This window comes from Rhinatrema bivittatum, chromosome 9 (genome assembly GCF_901001135.1).
Source record: "Rhinatrema bivittatum chromosome 9, aRhiBiv1.1, whole genome shotgun sequence".
Taxonomy (NCBI): domain Eukaryota; kingdom Metazoa; phylum Chordata; class Amphibia; order Gymnophiona; family Rhinatrematidae; genus Rhinatrema; species Rhinatrema bivittatum.
In genome coordinates, this window is record NC_042623.1 from 142,191,307 (window position 1) to 142,210,495 (window position 19,189).

At 43.1% G+C, this 19,189-nt stretch overlaps 1 protein-coding gene across 1 annotated transcript in view; it reads left to right on the forward strand.

Annotated features, from left to right (window-relative positions):
* TRIM42 (tripartite motif containing 42) overlaps positions 1-19,189 on the forward strand; it is a 138,962-nt gene that overhangs the window by 91,835 nt on the left and 27,938 nt on the right. The window contains exon 2 of the mRNA XM_029617225.1: positions 18,098-18,804. Coding sequence (XP_029473085.1) covers positions 18,098-18,804 — 707 coding nt within the window. The remainder of the gene's footprint in view (positions 1-18,097; positions 18,805-19,189) is intronic.

Consider the following 19,189-nt stretch of genomic DNA (forward strand, 5'->3'; position numbering starts at 1 on the left):
GAGAGTAACTCAGTCCATGACCCAATCCACAGTATTTTCCTTTGAGATTAAAGGAAAACTGGATGACCACGGGAAAAGAATAGAACAATTGGAGTCTGAAAATATGGCATCAAGCAATCAGATTACTACTTTACAAGATAATGGGACTGTCTTTATAAAAGATGCTTTGATAATATATAAAAATCTTGAAATATTGGAGAACAACATGCGTAGTAAAAATCTAAGATTTTTAAATTTTCCATTTACCAGATTGCTTTCAGCACAAGAATTCTTCAAGAAGTATGTAAAAGAGATATTGGGTATTAACAATGAATTGCTTATATCAAATATTTACTATATATCGAGGTATAAGAGAACATAAGAACATAAGAAAATGCCATACTGGGTGAGACCAAGGGTCCATCAAGCCCAGCATCCTGTTTCCAACAGTGGCCAATCCAGGCCATAAGAACCTGGCAAGTACCCAAAAACTAAGTCTATTCCATGTTACCATTGCTAATGGCAGTGGCTGTTCTCTAAGGGGCGGATTTTAAATGCCCTGCTTGCGTAAATCCGGGTGGATTTACGCGTTCAGGGCCCTCGCACGCCGGCGCGCCTATTTTGCATAGGCCGCCGGCTCGCGCAGAGCCCCGGGACGCGCGTAAGTCCCGGGGTTTTTTAAAAGGGGCGTGAGTGGGCATGTTAGGGGCGTGGCCGAATGACACGGCGTTTCGGGGGCGTGACACGGCGTTTTGGGGGAGGTGACATGGGCGTGGTTTCAGCCTGGGGGCGTTCCGGAGCCGTGGCCGCGGCCTCCGGACCAGCCCCCGGGACCAGAACATGGAGCGGGGCAGCCGGCCGACGCGCGCAACTTTACACCTGCTTTTCGCAGGCGTAAATCGTGGAATAAAGGTAAGGGGGGGGGTTAGAAAGGGCCGGGGGGGGGGGGGGTGGGTTAGGTAGGGGAAGGGAGAGGAAGGTGGGGGGAGGTCGAAGGAAAGTTCCCTCCGAGGCCGCTCCGAAATCGGAGCGGCCTCGGAAGGAACAGGCAGCGCGCGCTGGGCTCGGCGCAAGCACGTTGCACAAATGTGCACCTATAGCAGCAATGAAGACACATCAGACAGGATTCATGGCAGGCAGGAAAAGGGCCGGGCACTCCCGTGGGTCCCCTTTTTATTGTACATACATTCAAAATAGAGATGTGGTTCGTTTTTCACCCGAATTAGGAAATTACCCGAAATTTCCTACTTCGTTGTTGTTTCGGAGGCCCCGAAACCCGAAAAGAATTTTCCCCGAATTTCGGGGAAATTTCGTTTTTCGGGTTTGCCTGGGGAGAGGGGCACATTTTTTTTTTTAAATTAAAAACCACCCCAAACCACCCCAACCATTTAAAATAATTTTTCTACATACATACACTACCCCCCCCCCATCCTGATCCCTCCCCAAGACTTACGAAGTACATCCCTGGTGGTCCAGCGGGGTCCCGGGTTCCATTTGCCCTCCGTGCCCGTGCTACTGCAAGCCCCTCCTGACCCCCCCAAGGCTTGCCAATAATCCCTGGGGGTCCAGCGGGGGTCCGGGAGCGATTTCGTTGTCGGCTGCCAGTAATCAAAATGGCACCGATAGCCTTTGCCCATACTATGTCACAGAGGCTTTCGGCGCCATTGGTCAGCTCCAGTCACATGACAGGAGCACAAGATGGCGCCGATGGCCATGTGACAGGGGCTGACCAATGGCGCCGGTAGCCCCTGTGACATGGTAGTTCAGAGGCTATTCGGCACCATTTTAAAGAGCACGGCTTGCAGTAGCACGGACACGGAGGGAAAATGGAACCCGGGACCCCGCTGGACCACTAGGGATGTACTTCGTAAGTCTTGGGGAGGGATCGGGATGGGGGGGGGTGGTGTATGTATGTAGAAAAATTATTTTAAATGCTTGGGGTGGGTTTTTTTTAAGCTTCCTTTGCCGTTTCGTTTTTTGGCCCGGTTTCGGGTTTCCTCGTTTCGTTTTTTTGAAAAACGAAACGAGGAAACCCGAAATTTACCACAAAGTATCCGAGTCAAAAAACGACCCAGCAGAAAAAAAACGAAGCACATCTCTAATTCAAAAGCATACTATGTGTCATCACATCATTGGCTGCTCTCCACATAGCAACAGACGTGTCACTACACTATTGGCTTGGCTCAGGGGGTGTGTACGGATCATTTCATTGGCTGCTTAATCCTATACCTCCTGTCTTTGTCCTGCCTCTGACTAGGGGCAACTAGCTTTTCTTTCAGGCAATCAGGGTTAATTATAAGCTAGAGAAATACATGGCAGTCAGGTATCCTCTACTAGGCAGAGAGGTTTAAGCACAAGTAATGCTTTATTCAATGCAAAGGTCAGGGAGAAGGGAAGTTAGTGTTAAACCCTGACATGGCCAGCCGGCAAAGCTCATAATTCCCATATCTCACCCTTTCTGTTTTTATTTAGGCAGCTCAATAAAGCTTTAGACCCTTACTGAAATCTGTTATGTCTTGGTATGGGCTGGAGATAGGGGAAGGGGGATATGGAGAGAAAAAGCTGAGCGGCGTGGTGTGCCAGCTGCCGCAGAGCTCCTGAATCTCCACATCACCCAGAGCTGGTGCAGCGTGGTGTGCCAACCGCTGCAGGGCTCAGGATTCCCTATTAAGCAGCATATAAGACATCTTTGTATCCAGGCTGAAAGCAAGGTTTCAGTATGGATATGAGGTTGGGTATGCACTGAATACAGCAGCACAGGCAAATAATTAAGACAATTAAGGTCATTATAATAGAAATCACCCTTTTGAGACCAGAAATATCAGGGAGCCAGGACCATAGCCAGTCCCATGGAGAAGTTGGTATTCTGCCTGAAAGTGGTGCATCAGCAACCATGGTTTCTATCTGCTCTATGGTAAGTGTGAGGTTTGCTTTATAAACTGATATGTACACACAGCAATGAGATTCAATTAATGCACTAACACCACCCTTTGAAGCTAAAATGGTGTCTAAGAATTAGCGGTTCTGTAATGCTACTTCTCTAATCTGAGAAACTTCTGTTGTGAGTAGGTTTAATGCATGGACTGTCTGATTAAATAGGGCAGTCGTCCAGTTAGCTAGGATGTGTAAGTCCCTGTAATTCATAGCTGTTCCCATTGGAGGAAACAGGCTTCTAGTTACCTGGGTTTCTGTATACTTATCTATGGGATTATTGATCACCTCCCTTTTGTTACGGAGTCTTGCTTTGGGTAAATTTTTGACTGCATAGTATGAGGGGAGGATGTAGCCTAGAGTGCATCTGCCTGTTCAATTGGGGGGAATTCACATATATGCTCTATGCCCACATAGCATCCAAATGTTTCCTAACAGATTAGTGGACATGTCATTGGTATTTTTAATTTGTGTTATCATTTGGGCTATATAACTACAAAGGGTAAATCCCTCGTCCCCTCTATACTCTCTGCACCTGCTTGGGTCTCTCACTGCACATCCTGTAATCTGCCAATTGCACATATATGTGGTATAATTATGTAAGTGTTCAGTGATTAATACAAAGGTTCGGTTACAATATGGATATTTCCCACCTGAATCCCCTTCCCATCCCCTGTATCATAGTCCCAACAAAGAGCGGCAGTCTCTTGAATACGGCTGCCGATAGGTATTATGGTATTACCAACTGGAGAAGTAATGAAAACACCTCTCTGTAAAGGATAATTAGTCCATACTGTAAGGTTAAATGGTACAGCATGCATCAGTCGATTCAACAGGTGTGAAAAGTTCTGTGCATCGAGGATGTACATGTTGTCCTGCCAGAGTTCTTGTTCGGAAATCGCCATAGCTGGAGAAATAAGGCAAAGGAGGAGGGTGCAGAGCACAATTGTTAATGAGTTGGCATTCAGGCAAGAAAAGATGGCTAATAAGTTCTCTGGAGTTTTCTCAAGGCCTTGCTGTTCCAAGAATTGTGCAGGTTGGTCAGATAGCGCTTTGATCTGTCCCCAGGTCATGTGGTGCTGCTTTTTGCGAGGAGTCCGGTCTCTGTCCTTCTGAGGGCTGTGGAGGCTCAGGGAGAAGTTGGGGATCAGGTCCTGTAGACCTGGACACCGTTCCATCTTTCCACGGCTTGATATAACGCTTAGAACCCAAAGTGGACCTGTGGAAGCAAGCACAGCAGCTTCCATGCCAGACAGGGTTAGGTAACATTCTATACAAGATTGATGGCTGTGGGTGACTAACCCTAGTCCCATAATGATTACCCATGGCTGTGGTCTTATTTGAATTTGATATGTTTAGATGATTTAAAGTAAACAATACTTTGTTCAGCCAGTCCTTCCTAGGGGGAAGTCCATTGACATTCCCTCCTTTTTGTTTGTGTTCTTGAGGGTGTGATTGGCTCTCTCCACAATGGCTTGCCCTGTGGTGTTGTAGGGGATGCCAAATACGTGTATAATGTTCAATTATTGACAAAATTCATGCAAAGGAATGGCTGCAGTAAGCAGAGCCAGTTTTCAGAACAGAGGGTAGTCCCATTATCAAGAAAGGTTTTATGCAGTGATCAATTTTCATTCAGTAAAATAGCATACATGTAAATTAATCATTTAAAGGAAAAGTCATTTGCAGTAGGCTGAATCACAAATGACAAGTATTTTAGACATTACATGAAGCATATGTTACACAAGACTGACACATTCATTCATCCTGCAAATATTCATTTACACAAAACTGACACATATTCATCCATCCTGCAAATATTCATTCATAGTCTTCTTGACATCAAGACAGACAACAGATAACACATAATTTGAGCTAAAAATTTTATCAAAAAGTATCAAAAACAAAATTAGATCAAGGATCAAAAATCAAAAGTCAAAAGGTGTTAGAAAAATGTTTGAAAAATGTTAAAATAAGCTGCAAAGTGTTCATCTTCACATCTCCTCATGGCAGGAAGGCTGTCAATCTGGAAAATATTAAAAACTAGAGATGTGAATCGTGTCCTCGATCATCTTAACGATCGATTTCGGCTGGGAGGGGGAGGGAATCGTATTGTTGCCATTTGGGGGGGTAAAATATCGTGAAAAATCGTGAAAAATCGTAAAAAATCGAAAAAACGTAAAATCGCAAAACCGGCACATTAAAACCCCCTAAAACCCACCCCCGACCCTTTAAATTAAATCCCCCACCCTCCCGAACCCCCCCCCCAAATGACTTAAATAACCTGCGGGTCCAGCGGCGGTCCGGAATGGCAGCGGTCCGGAACGGGCTCCTGCTACTGAATCTTGTTGTCTTCGGCCGGCGCCATTTTCCAAAATGGCGCCGAAAAATGGCGGCGGCCATAGACGAACACGATTGGACGGCAGGAGGTCCTTCCGGACCCCCGCTGGACTTTTGGCAAGTCTTGTGGGGGTCAGGAGGCCCCCCCCAAGCTGGCCAAAAGTTCCTGGAGGTCCAGCGGGGGTCAGGGAGCGATTTCCCGCCGCGAATCGTTTTCGTACGGAAAATGGCGCCGGCAGGAGATCGACTGCAGGAGGTCGTTCAGCGAGGGTTCCGGCGCCTCGCTGAACGACCTCCTGCAGTCGATCTCCTGCCGGCGCCATTTTCCGTACGAAAACGATTCGCGGCGGGAAATCGCTCCCTGACCCCCAGCTGGACCTCCAGGAACTTTTGGCCAGCTTGGGGGGGGCCTCCTGACCCCCACAAGACTTGCCAAAAGTCCAGCGGGGGTCCGGAAGGACCTCCTGCCGTCCAATCGTGTTCAGTCTATGGCCGCCGCCATTTTTCGGCGCCATTTTGGAAAATGGCGCCGGCCGAAGACAACAAGATTCAGTAGCAGGAGCCCAGTTCCGGACCGCTGCCGTTCCGGACCGCCGCTGGACCCGCAGGTTATTTAAGTCATTTGGGGGGGGGGGGGTTCGGGAGGGTGGGGGATTTAATTTAAAGGGTCGGGGGTGGGTTTTAGGGGGTTTTAGTGTGCCGGCTCACGATTCTAACGATTTATAACGATAAATCGTTAGAATCTCTATTGTATTGTGTTCCATAACGGTTTAAGACGATATTAAAATTATCGGACGATAATTTTAATCGTCCTAAAACGATTCACATCCCTATTAAAAACTGGCATACAGCAAAAATTTTACTAAGGTAAGGATTAAAGTGAAATTCTTACTTTTTTAACCTTGGAGAAATCAGTTCTATTATTCAATTTAATAAAATCAATTTGGATTTGCAAGAAAAGGCTTGGGAGGGATTGCTTTAGATGTAGCAACCTCTATCAGTAAAAATTTTAAGGTTCAGAATTCTGTAAAAATTTGTGAAAAAGAAAATAAAACTGAAGTTTCCTTAAGACAGGAGGACTGTAGACCTGAAAAATAAAAACTAGTATACAACAGAATTATTAAAATAATAATATAATATAACTGGTAGAATAGCATAGCGCCTCCTAGTGGAGGCACCATCATTACTTTATAGATTGCAACCTGAAACAATACATTCAATCATTAATACTCTGAGCTTACTTTCAATGTGGAATACATGAGCTTACTTTCAATGTGGAATATCAGAATACAATTTCTTCATATAATTATTAGAATAGGAAATTAAACATGCTGTTCACTCAGCTCTGTCTGCTGCATGCTAAAGTGACTGTTATTACTATTAAATGTCCTTGTCAGTAACCTCAGTTCAGTATTAAAGAAGTTTGAAAGTATTAAAAAGATTAACAGCAGAAAGACAGAGTGAGAGGAAGGGCTAGTGTAGGATTGCATTGAAGGTTGAGGGAAAAGATTTGGATCAGCAGGAGATCTGATCTGTGCCCCCCTTTGAAAGCTGCAATGCACAGTTGCAGCAGATAATTCAGGAATTGAGAGGTATAAAGTAAGTGTTGTGATAGAGAAATGTATCAGATTTATAACAAATATAGAAACTAGGGAGATAAACTGCAGTACTAAGTCCAGTTTTTTTTTCTTTTCAAAAGTTCTCCCTCCCCCCCCCCCCCCCCCATGAGTGGCAATCAAGAGTTAATAACAGAAAGACATAGTAAGAGGGGGAGGAACAGTGTTTCTCAAAAGAAAATAAACAGAGCAGAGAACTTCATTCAATGAATTAATCCTTCAGTCAATAGGGACTGAAAGGCAGCATTGTTAACAATCTAGATAACATCAACCAGAGACAATGACTGGCAAGGACTTGCTGATTTCTTGTAGGCAGATTCTATCTTAACTTTCTTTTGTCCTTAAGGGAAAATTACAATAAAAATACAAGTTCTGTGCGCTGGCAATACAAGCAATTGCTATAAACTTAAATCTCATAGAAATGGAGTCATTTTAAATGTGAGCCAAATTAACTTTGCAAAAGGGAAATTTACACAGTATACTGTTCAAGTTTCAGTACAGTTATAACATAAGGCTCTGCATACACTTTCTGTGGGGGAAAGCTGTAAGTATGCAGTCTTTCTGTAACTGAATATCAAAGACCAAGAGAAACCACTCCTTCCAAGTCTGCCCTGTCTGCTCAATTACTCTGTTTAATCTGGTCTGCAATAGGTCATTGAAGTGTCTAATTAAATCATTTCTTTCATATTGATATTTTCTTTGCTTGTAATGCAGGAGTGCAGCTGCCTGGCCCAAGGTCTTATATGCTAATTTCTTTGAAGACCTGGGGGATCTCTCTAGCAACCCTCGGGTGTAAGAGGAGTGAAATTCTGTCTCCTTGATACTTGTGCAGAGTTCTCTAAGAACACTATGGGGAAGGGCGGACCAGCTATACTCTGTCTCACCTAGTTCTTTGGTCCTTTCTGTAATGGGAAAGGCTTGAATCCTTTCCAATAATTCCTCCTTTGTGAGATTTTCATTCACTTGCTCTAGGTGAAATCCCATGCTGACCGCGGCACATAAATTGTTACCGGGAGCAGCGGTTTGAGATGGTAATTTACCTGGACAAATTGGTGATGCAGAATCAATGACTGTCTCAGGCAATGGCAAATGGGGGTACAGGGAGTTGGTGGGGGAAGGGCTTGTGGGTAAGGTGGAGGGAGGCTAGCTTCTCTGATTTCAGTGTCTTTAGTTTCCTGGGGTATTTTCTCTGAGTTGGACGCAGAGGAAGCCACAGGAGCCATGGTAGGGGACGGTGCCTTGTGAGTGTGTGTCCCCAGATGTTCTATTTCATATTCTGTCCCCCTTAGTTCATGGGTCTTTTCTGTGATAGGAAAGGCTTGAAGTCCTTCTAATTATTCTTTTCCTGTAAGGTTTTCTTTTTGCTGTTTCTGGTAAAATCCGATGCGAATCACCCCACCCAGGCCAGGTTGTGGCTTAATTGTGCTCAAGGGCTGTTTTTCTAAAGAAGGCGGGGAGGTGTGAATGGGCTGTGTCTTGGGTGTGGGTATGGGGAGCTGCGGATACAAAGAATTTGCTGTCTCTGAGGGAGTTTGTGGATAAGGTGGGGGAAGGGTATGTTGATTGAGTGTACTGATGGGCAGTCTGCCTGCTTCTTTACTGTCTGCTTCTAAGGGCACATGAATTGGAGATGGTGCCTTGAGACCTTTTTTTCCTATGTGTTCTATGGCCTCTGTACATTTTTGCCAGAGTAATAATTGCTTTATGGGGGCCCTTGGGGCCGTATGAAGACTGTTGCCTATTTATACCCAGTCCTGGACATTCAGAGTTCCCGCCTCTGAATACCATGAGCAACGGCAAGCTATTTCACTTATCAATTTTTCTAAGTCCCCTATTCTGACTTGTGCTATTTTTCCCCTGGTGATGAAATAATGATTCTTGATTATTTTCTGCAGCTCTCTAGCATGAAGCCTTTGCTGTACAGACAAATCACTTCCCATGCTCATGAATGTGGGGAGCAAACTTGCTGACAAATACTTAAAAAATACTAAAAAAGTACTTTAAAAATACTTACGATTGCGAAGGCAAGTCTGCTGTATGGTGCGCACCTAAGCTATGTCCAGCCGGATGAGCAGGGAATTTATCACGTCACGGGATCACCAGATATAGCAGCAATGAAGACACATCAGACAGGATTCATGGCAGGCAGGAAAAGGGCCGGGCACTCCCGTGGGTCCCCTTTTTATTGTACATACATTCAAAAGCATACTATGTGTCATCAAATCATTGGCTCCTCTCCACATAGCAACAGACGTGTCACTACACTATTGGCTTGGCTCAGGGGGTGTGTACGGATCATTTCATTGGCTGCTTAATCCTATACCTCCTGTCTTTGTCCTGCCTCTGACTAGGGGCAACTAGCTTTTCTTTCAGGCAATCAGGGTTAATTATAAGCTAGAGAAATACATAACAGTCAGGTAACCTCTCCTAGGCAGAGAGGTTTAAGCACAAGTAATGCTTTATTCAATGCAAAGGTCAGGGAGAAGGGAAGTTAGTGTTAAACCCTGACATGGCCAGCCGGCAAAGCTCATAATTCCCACATGCACCCCCTTGCGCGCGCTGACCCCGGATTTTATAAGATACGCCCGGCTACGCGCGTATCTTATAAAATCCAGCATACTTTTGTTTGCGTCTGGTGCGCAAACAAAAGTACGCTATCGCGCAATTTTTAAAAATCTACTCTTTAGTGAACTTAATAGCAGGAAATGGACTTCTCCTCCAAGAACTTATCCAATCCTTTTTTAAACACCTCTATACTAACTGCACTAACCACATCCTCTGGCAACAAATTCCAGAGTTTAATTGTGCGTTGAGTAAAAAAGAACCTTCTACGATTAGTTTTAAATGTGCCCCATGCTAACTTCATGGAGTGCCCCCTAGTCTTTCTTCTATCCGAAAGAGTAAATAATCGATTCACATCTACCCATTCTAGACCTCTCATAATTTTAAACATCTCTATCATATCCCCCCTCAGCTGTCTCTTCTGCAAGCTGAAAAGTCCTAACCTCTTTAGTCTTTCCTCATAGGGGAGCTGTTCCATTCCCCTTATCATTTTGGTAGCCCTTCTCTGTACCTTCTCCATCGCAATTATATCTTTTTTGAGATGCAGCGACCAGAATTGTACATAGTATTCAAGATGTGGTCTCACCATGGAGCGATACAGAGGCATTATGACATTTTCCATTTTATTCACCATTCCCTTTCTAATAATTCCAAACATTCTGTTTGCTTTTTTGACTGCCGCAGCACACTGAATGAACGATTTCAATGTGTTATCCACTATGACGCCTAGATCTCTTTCTTGGGTTGTAGCACCTATATGGAACCCAACATTGTGTAATTATAGCATGGGTTATTTTTCCCTACATGCATCACCTTGCACTTAGGAAACAAAACGGTAACCGATCCAATGTGGCGGACAGCAGAAGAATGAAAGGATGGATCGGTTAAAATGGACTTTATTGAAACTTGCCCGACTCTGGCCGAGTTTCGCTCTGCCGAGCTGCCTCAGGGGCTTGTTGAACCAGAAACTTGGCTCTATATACTTTTGCTGATTTTCAAGGATGAAGGAACATGAGTAAACACACCGAATTCCGATTTGTCACTTGTGATTCATAAGTCACTTGTGTGAGCAGTATTGATGCGATTCTTTGTCGAACTAACACCCGGTCACATACCGCTCTGACAAACGCTGCAGCGTTTGTCAGAGCGGTATGTGACCGGGTGTTAGTTCGACAAAGAATCGCATCAATACTGCTCACACAAGTGACTTATGAATCACAAGTGACAAATCGGAATTCGGTGTGTTTACTCATGTTCCTTCATCCTTGAAAATCAGCAAAAGTATATAGAGCCAAGTTTCTGGTTCAACAAGCCCCTGAGGCAGCTCGGCAGAGCGAAACTCGGCCAGAGTCGGGCAAGTTTCAATAAAGTCCATTTTAACCGATCCATCCTTTCATTCTTCACCTTGCACTTATCCACATTAAATTTCATCTGCCATTTGGATGCCCAATTTTCCAGTCTCACAAGGTCTTTCTGCAATTTATCACAATCTGCTTGTGATTTAACTGCTCTGAACAATTTTGTGTCATCTGCAAATTTGATTATCTCACTCGTCGTATTTCTTTCCAGATCATTTATAAATATATTGAAAAGTAAGGGTCCCAATACAGATCCCTGAGGCACTCCACTGTCCACTCCCTTCCACTGAGAAAATTGTCCAATTAAACCTACTCTCTGTTTCCTGTCTTTAAGCCAGTTTGCAATCCACGAAAGGACATCACCACCTATCCCATGACTTTTTACTTTTCCTAGAAGCCTCTCATGAGGAACTTTGTCAAACGCCTTCTGAAAATCCAAGTATACTACATCTACCAGTTCACCTTTATCTACATGTTTATTAACTCCTTCAAAAAAGTGAAGCAGATTTGTGAGGCAAGACTTGCCCTGAGTAAAGCCATGCTGACTTTGTTCCATTAAACCATGTCTTTCTATATGTTCTGTGATTTTGATGTTTAGAACACTTTCCACTATTTTTCCTGGCACTGAAGTCAGGCAAACTGGTCTGTAATTTCCCAGATTGCTCCTGGAGCCCTTTTTAAATATTGGGGTTACATTAGCTATCCTCCAGTCTTCAGGTACAATGGATGATTTTAATGATAGGTTACAAATTTTTACTAATAGCTCTGCAATTTCATTTTTTAGTTCCTTCAGAACTCTGGGGTGTATACCATCTGGTCCAGGTGATTTACTACTCTTCAGTTTGTCAATCAGGCCTACCACATCTTCTAGTTTCACCGTGATTTGATTCAGTCCATCTGAATCATTACCCATGAAGCCTTCTCCATTACGGGTACCTCCCCAGCATCCTCTTCAGTAAACACTGAAGCAAAGAAATCATTTAATCATTCTGTGATGGCCTTATCTTCTCTAAGTGCCCCTTTAACCCCTAGATCATCTAACGGTCCAACTGACTCCCTCACAGGCTTTCTGCTTCAGATATATTTAAAAAAGTTTTTACTGTGAGTTTTTGCCTCTAGAGCCAACTTTTTTTCAAATTCTCTCTTAGCCTGTCTTATCAATGTCTTACATTTAACTTGCCAACGTTTATGCTTTATCCTATTTTCTTCTGTTGGATCCTTCTTCCAATTTTTGAATGAAGATCTTTTGGCTAAAATAGTTTTTCATCTCCCCTTTTAACCATGCCGGTAATCGTTTTGCCTTCTTTCCATCTTTTTTAATATGTGGAATACATCTGGACTGTGCTTCTAGGATGGTATTTTTTAACAATGACCACGGCTCTTGGACATTTTGTAGCTGCTCCTTTCAGTTTTTTTCTAACAATTTTTCTCATTTTATCAAAGTTTCCCTTTTGAAAGTTTAGCATGAGAGCTTTGGATTTGCACACTGTTCCTCTTCCAGTCATTGAATCAAATTTGATCATATTATGATCACTATTGCCAAGCAGCCCCACCACCATTACCTCTCTCACCAAGTCCTGTGCTCCACTGAGAATTAGATCTAAAATTGCTCCCTCTCTCGTAGGTTCCTGAACCAATTGCTCCATAAAGCTATCATTTATTCCATCCAGGAACGTTATCTCTCTAGCGTGTCCCGATGATACATTTACCCAGTCAATATTGGGGTAATTGAAGTCTCCCATTATTACTGCACTACCAATTTGGTTAGCTTCCCTAATTTCTCTTAGCATTTCACTGTCCGTCTCACCATCTTGACCAGGTGGATGGTAGTATACCCCTATCACTATAGTCTTCCCCAACACACAAGGGATTTCTACCCTCTGTCATTGCGATATAATTTATACCCCGGTATAGCACTGTCCCATTGGTTATCCTCTTTCCACCATGTCTCTGAGATGCCAATTAAGTCTATGTCATCATTCACTGCTATACATTCTAATTATCCCATCTTACTTCTTAGACTTCTGGCATTGTTTTTTGTTTGTATTTTCATTCTGCTTTTTAATTGATAGGGATAAGTTAGACTTTTTTTAGCTCAGGTGAGTTTTTAGTTACAGGCACTTGGACTATTTTTCTAATTATTGGAACCTCACTGTCAGGATGCCCTAATTCTAATGCATCATTAGTATCCTTTGAAGATACCTTTCTCCGACCCATGCGCTGCTGAGCGACTGTCAGCTTTCCCCTTTGTTCTAGTTTAAAAGCTGCTCTATCTCCTTTTTAAAGGTTAGCGCCAGCAGTCTGGTTCCACCCTGGTTAAGGTAGAGCCCATCCCTTCGGAAGAGACTCCCCCTTCCCCAAAAGGTTCCCCAGTTCCTAACAAAACTAAATTCCTCTTCCTTGCACCATTGTCTCTTCCACGCATTGAGACTCCGGAGCCCTGCCTGCCTCTGGTGACCTGCGCGTGGAACAGGGATCATATCAGAGAATGCTACCCTGGAGGTTCTGGATTTAAGCTTTCTACCTAAGAGCCTAAATTTGGCTTCCAGAACCTCCCTCCCACATTTTCCTATGTCGTTGGTGCCCACATGTACCACGACAGCCGGCTCCTCCCCAGCACTGTCTAAAATCCTATCTAGGTGACGCATGAGGTCCGCCACCTTCGCACCAGGTAGGCATGTTACCAGGCAATCCTCATGCCCACCAGCCACCCAGCTATCTACATTCCTAATAATCGAATCACCAACTATGACGGCCGACCTAACCCTTCCCTCCTGGGCAGTAGTCCTTGGGGAGATATCCTCAGTGTGGAAGGACAATGCATCACCTGGAGAGCAGGTCCTTGCTAAGGGTTCCTTTCCTGCTACACCTGGTTGGTGCTCTCCCATCATGAGACCTTCTTCCTCCAAGGCAGCACCAGGGCTGCCAGTCTGAAGTTGGGACTTGACTACTATGTCCCTGAAGGTCTCATCTATATACTTCAATGGAGGGTGGGGTGGATGAAATGATAGATAACTGTCCTAATTTAACAACTTTTCTTGAGGCTTCAGAGGATGACATTACAACAAGAGCCACCTTGATAGTGGCTTTTGGGTTAGAAATGGAAAAAAATCTTGTTTTGCAGAAGTATTTTAAAAACAAAAATGTTTCATTCTGTGGTAAAATAGTCCAGGTTTTTCCAGACGTCTCGAGAAGCACTCAGGCGAGAAGAAAGCAATTTTTGTCATTGAGGGGAAGAGTGTTGGCCCTAGGGGCCACATTCTTTCTCAAATTTCCTTGTAAGTGTCTTATTACTTACCAAAAGAATGTTTGTCTTTCTTCAACCCGATCATTTGAAAGTATTTCTTTCAGATAAAAGTGGATGAGGGGTTCATAATTAGCCTAAAATAGATATATAAACTGGTCATATAAGTAATATTATCTCCATATGTTCATATGATTATCCCTTTGTACAAGTCCTTGGTGAGGCCTCACCTGGAATGCTGTGCTCAGTTCTGGAGACCGTATCTCCGAATGGACAGAGACAGGATGGAGGTGGTCCAGAGAAGGGTGACCAATAAGGTGGAGGGTCTTCATCGAATGACTTAAGAGGAGAGATTGAAGAATCTAAATATTAGGGATGTGCAGAAGGGACGGATTCGTCCAATTCGGTATTCGTATTCGTCGGGACCCAAATCCGTTGCATCCGTTTTTTGGGGACCCCGATTTGTCCATTAGTTACATATGGTATTCGTTTTCCATTAAAGTTTAAAAAAAACCCCATCCCAACCCTTTAAATTGAATTAACTACAACCCCCCACCCTCCTGACCCCCCCCCCCCCAAGATTTGCCAAAAGTCCCTTGTGGTCCAGCGGGGGTCCTGGAGCAATCTCCTGCACTCAGGCCGTCAGCTGCTGGTATTAAAAATGGTTTCAATAGCCTTTGCCCTTACTATGTCACAAGGGCTGCTGGTGCCATTGGTCGGCCCCTGTCACATGGTAGGAGCACAAGATGGCGCCAGCCATCCATTGCATCCATTGCGGGGCCAGACACGAGGGAGCACCGTGGCTAAGGCCCGGGCAGGCCTTGTCAGTGTCCCGGCGGTCCGGGCCGGACTTGAGGTAAATGGAGGGCCTGGGGCACGGCCCAGGGCCATAACACATGCTGGTAATCATTTTGCCTTCCTTCCACCTTTTTTAATGCTTGACGTACATCTGGACTGTATTTCTAGGATGGTATTTTAACTTTTTACCTTTGTAGTTAGAACTTTCAGTTTTTTTTAACTATTTTTCTCATTTTCTCTAAGTTTCCCTTTTGAAAGCTTAGCGCTAGAGTCATGGATTTATGTACTGGCCCCTTCCAGAGATGAATTCAAATTTGATCATTTTATGATCACTATTGCCAAGCGGCCCCACCACCGATACATCTCTCACCAAATCCTGCACTCTACTGAAAATTAGATCTAAAATTTCTCCCTCTCTCTTCGGTTCCTGAACCAATTGTTCCATAAAACTGTTATTTATCCATCCAGGAACTTTATCTCTTTAGCATGCCCTGATGTTTCACTTACCCAGTCAATATTGGGGTAACTGAAATCTCCCATTATTACTGCATTATCAATTTTGTTAGCTTTCCTAATTTCTCTTAGCATTTCACTGTCCATCTCACAATCTTGGCCAGGTGGATGGTAGTATACTCCTATTACTATACTCTTGCCCAACACAAACATAAAAGTTCAGTTGTGCATTTAGTCTCATGCAGGATCTTTATCTTGTTTGATTCTATGCATTCCCAGACATAAAGCCCCACCCGGCTTTATGACAGTGCTCCTCTCTGTCATTATGATATAATTTGTACCCCGGTACAGCACTATCCCATTGGTTATCCTCTTTCCACCATGTCTCTGAGATGTCTTTGCATTCATTCACTGCTATATACTCTAATTCTCCCCTCCTACTTCTTAGATTTCTGGCATTAGCATACAAACATTTCAAAGTGTGTTTTTTGTTTGTGTTTACATTCTGCTTTTTAGTTGGCAAGGATAAATTGGAATATTTTAGCTCAGGTGAGTTTTTAATTATAGGCACTTGGACTATATAAACATAGAAACATAGAAATGACGGCCGAAGAAGGCCAAATGGTCCATCCAGTCTGCCCAGCAAGCTTTTACTTTTTTTTCTCCATACTTATCTGTTTCTCTTGTCCCTTGTAAGTGAGTTTTTGTTCTATTTCCCTTCCACCCCGCCATCCCTTCCACCCCCGCCATCGATCTATTTCCCTTCCACCCCCACCATTGATGTAGTTAGCAGTGCTGGAGCTGCACCTAAGTGAAATATCAGTGTTGGAGCTGCATCTAAGTGAAGTATCTAGCTAATTGTTTAGGGATAGTAACCACCGTCATAGCAAGCTACTCCCACACATGTTTATCCAGCCTGTGCAACTCAGTCCTTGTTGGTTGTTGTCCAAATATAAATCATCTTTTCATCATTCCCCCTGCCGTTGAAGCAGAGAACTATGCTGGATATCATTGAAAGTGAAGTATTAGGAAAATTTGGTTTGGGGTAGTAACCGTCGTATCAAGCAAGCTACTCCCCTGCTTTTTTGTGGATGCAAATCCTTTTTTTTTCACATTTGCTCTTGCTGTTGAAGCACAGAGCAATGTTGGAGTTGCATTAACCGTGTGCATGTTTATTTAATTAGGATATTAATCTCCAGATATTAGCCGTCATTCCTGCAAGCCACCCCCATACTTCTTCACTTCATTCACATTCTCTATACTTTATGGATCCACAGTGTTTATCCCACGCCTCTTTGAAATCCTTCACAGTTTTGGTCTTCATCACCACTACCTCCGGAAGGGTATTCCAGGCATCCACCACCCTCTCTGTGAAGAAATACTTCCTGACATTGGTTCTGAGTCTTCCTCCCTGGAGTTTTAAATCATGGAGCTTTAAATCTTATTATTGTAACCTCTCTGTTGTGATGCCCTAACTCTAATGTTTCATTAGTATCATTTGAAGACTTCCCTATCACTTTGCTCTTATCCACATTAAATTTCATTTGTCATTTACATGCACAGTCTTTCAGTTTTGCAAAGTCCTCTTGCAATTTTTCACAATCATCTTGTGATTTAACAATTTTAATTAATTTATGTCATTGGAAATTTTGATCATCTCGCTCGTTATTCCCATTTCCAGGTCATTTATAAATATATTAAAAAGCAGTGGGCTGAGAACCGATCCTTAGAGCACTCCACTATTCACTTTTCTCCATTGAGAAAATTAACCATTTAGCTTTATTCTGTTTATCCATCTAAATGGCATTTTTTTTGTATATTCAGCCCCTTACCTGGCTACATTTTAGCTACATAAGTCACTGTCCACTATCCAACTAAAATATAGCCAGATAAAAGTATTTCAAGGAGGATTTAATTTATCTGGCTAACTTAATTTTTAATTTTATCCGGCTATGTTAGCCAGCTAACTTTAGACCTGCATCAGAGTAAGTTAGCATTCCAACACTGGAAGTATAAACTGTGCATAGTTTTCACTTTCAGCACAGCTTGTGCTGGAGAGAGCCAGGATTGGATAATTTCATAGCCTGCTCCCAGCAAAGATTTTTTTGGGTTTAAGGAATGGGGGAGAAGGATCGTGGGGGGGGGGGGGGGGGGTGTCAGCAGTTTGAGCCCAAGGAGGGTGAAGGGTCTGGCAGCAGCAGATTACAAATTGATTTGACTGGGGATTGGAGTGGGGAGGGAGGCCAACAGTTGATTACAGGAGCATTATTATTTCTTTTTTTTATTTAAGAGGGGATTAGGTTGTATTGGCTGCACGGTCCAACAGAGGTATATATCAAAGTTGGTGGGGGGAAGGCAGAGAATCGGCTCTTTACTACTACTTTTTTAAAGCACTATTTAACTGGATAACTTTTGTAGATATGCAGCCACATGATGCCAGATAACTTCAAACCCTACCTGGCTATGTTCAAAATTTACTGGTTAGGTTTTTAAGTTATCCAGCCACATGTAGCTAGGTAACTTTAGGAAAGTATATTCTGTGGGACATTTATTCTGCTGAATATTTCAGGACAAGTTATCTGGATAACTTTAATTAGATAACTTTTCGCTAAATGACTTACTGAATATTGGCCTCACTGTGTTCTTTCCTCCCCCAACTTAAACCCACATGCAGGCATCCTGTTTTATGTGTTATTCTATTTCATCTGCTGACCAGCATGACATTTTGGCTTTACAGGTTTCACTAAAGTATATATCATTACAATTCTAAACCTCTTACTGCATTACTAACATGCTAAATTCTGTCTTTTTTTTTTCAGCTCACAGTCACTTTCATCAAAGGAGAGGTTTGAAAGAATTTATCCAGTTCTACTAGAAAAGGACTTAGATAAGGCCATAGTTCAGCAACTCATTTGCCCATTATGCAAACAGTTATATGGCCAAAACTGCATGCTGCCATGTGAACACTGCCTTTGTAAAAGGTGTGTGGACAGCATTAAGTCCCAGACTATAAACAATGCAGAAACATATTTAATCATCACTTGCCCTGTGTGCAACATTTCCCACTATTTCTCCCAGATTGACATTAGTTTGCCTGAAAATTATCTAAAGGCCATGATATTGAGGAAGTACTGTTTAAATAAAGGCATTCCTCTTCCAAAGGCAGAAAGGGACCCAAACCTTGTGTACTGCGACCATTGTGTAGGGCATGACAAAAATGAAGCAGTGTTGAGATGCACAACATGCAGGCGGCAGTATTTCTGTCACAGGTGTCTATGGAAGTTCCACAACCGCAGGATGATGGCGTATCACAACATAACAGAATACCATCAAAGAGAGGAAAGGGCCAAGAAATGCTTCTACCACCCTCGAAAGCTGATCACAGAATACTGCTTCACTGACAAGACCCTAGTTTGTGAAGACTGCAAAAGCACACTGCACCAGGATCACAGCACGCTGCCCTTGTCTCAGGCATGTGCACAGGAGGCACATGCCTTGTTCTCTGCTATTGCAAAATTCAAGCGAGGTCTTGTTTTTTTCTCTCTCTACTTTATATGTAGAATTGAAAATAAGTATGTAAGATGAATATTTATAGCTGTATTGCACATATTATACAACACTTTCAAAAGACACACAGAATGTAGTAATAGCCGCTGTCCATTAAAAAAAAAATAATAATTTCTTTTAATTGCTTCAAACATTCCCTCTGGACTTCCCTTTAAAGAGTAGTCAGATTCTTAACATTTTCACAAATTGTCAACATAGAAAGGTACTTGACCAATTAATCTTGATTGTATAATGTCAATGGTGACATCCTATATCCTGTGTGGACCAAGCAGATTATTTGTTTCTGAAATTTATGACTCTCTTGATCAATCTCTCTCACTCTTGTTAACCTAGCTGTTTCCATA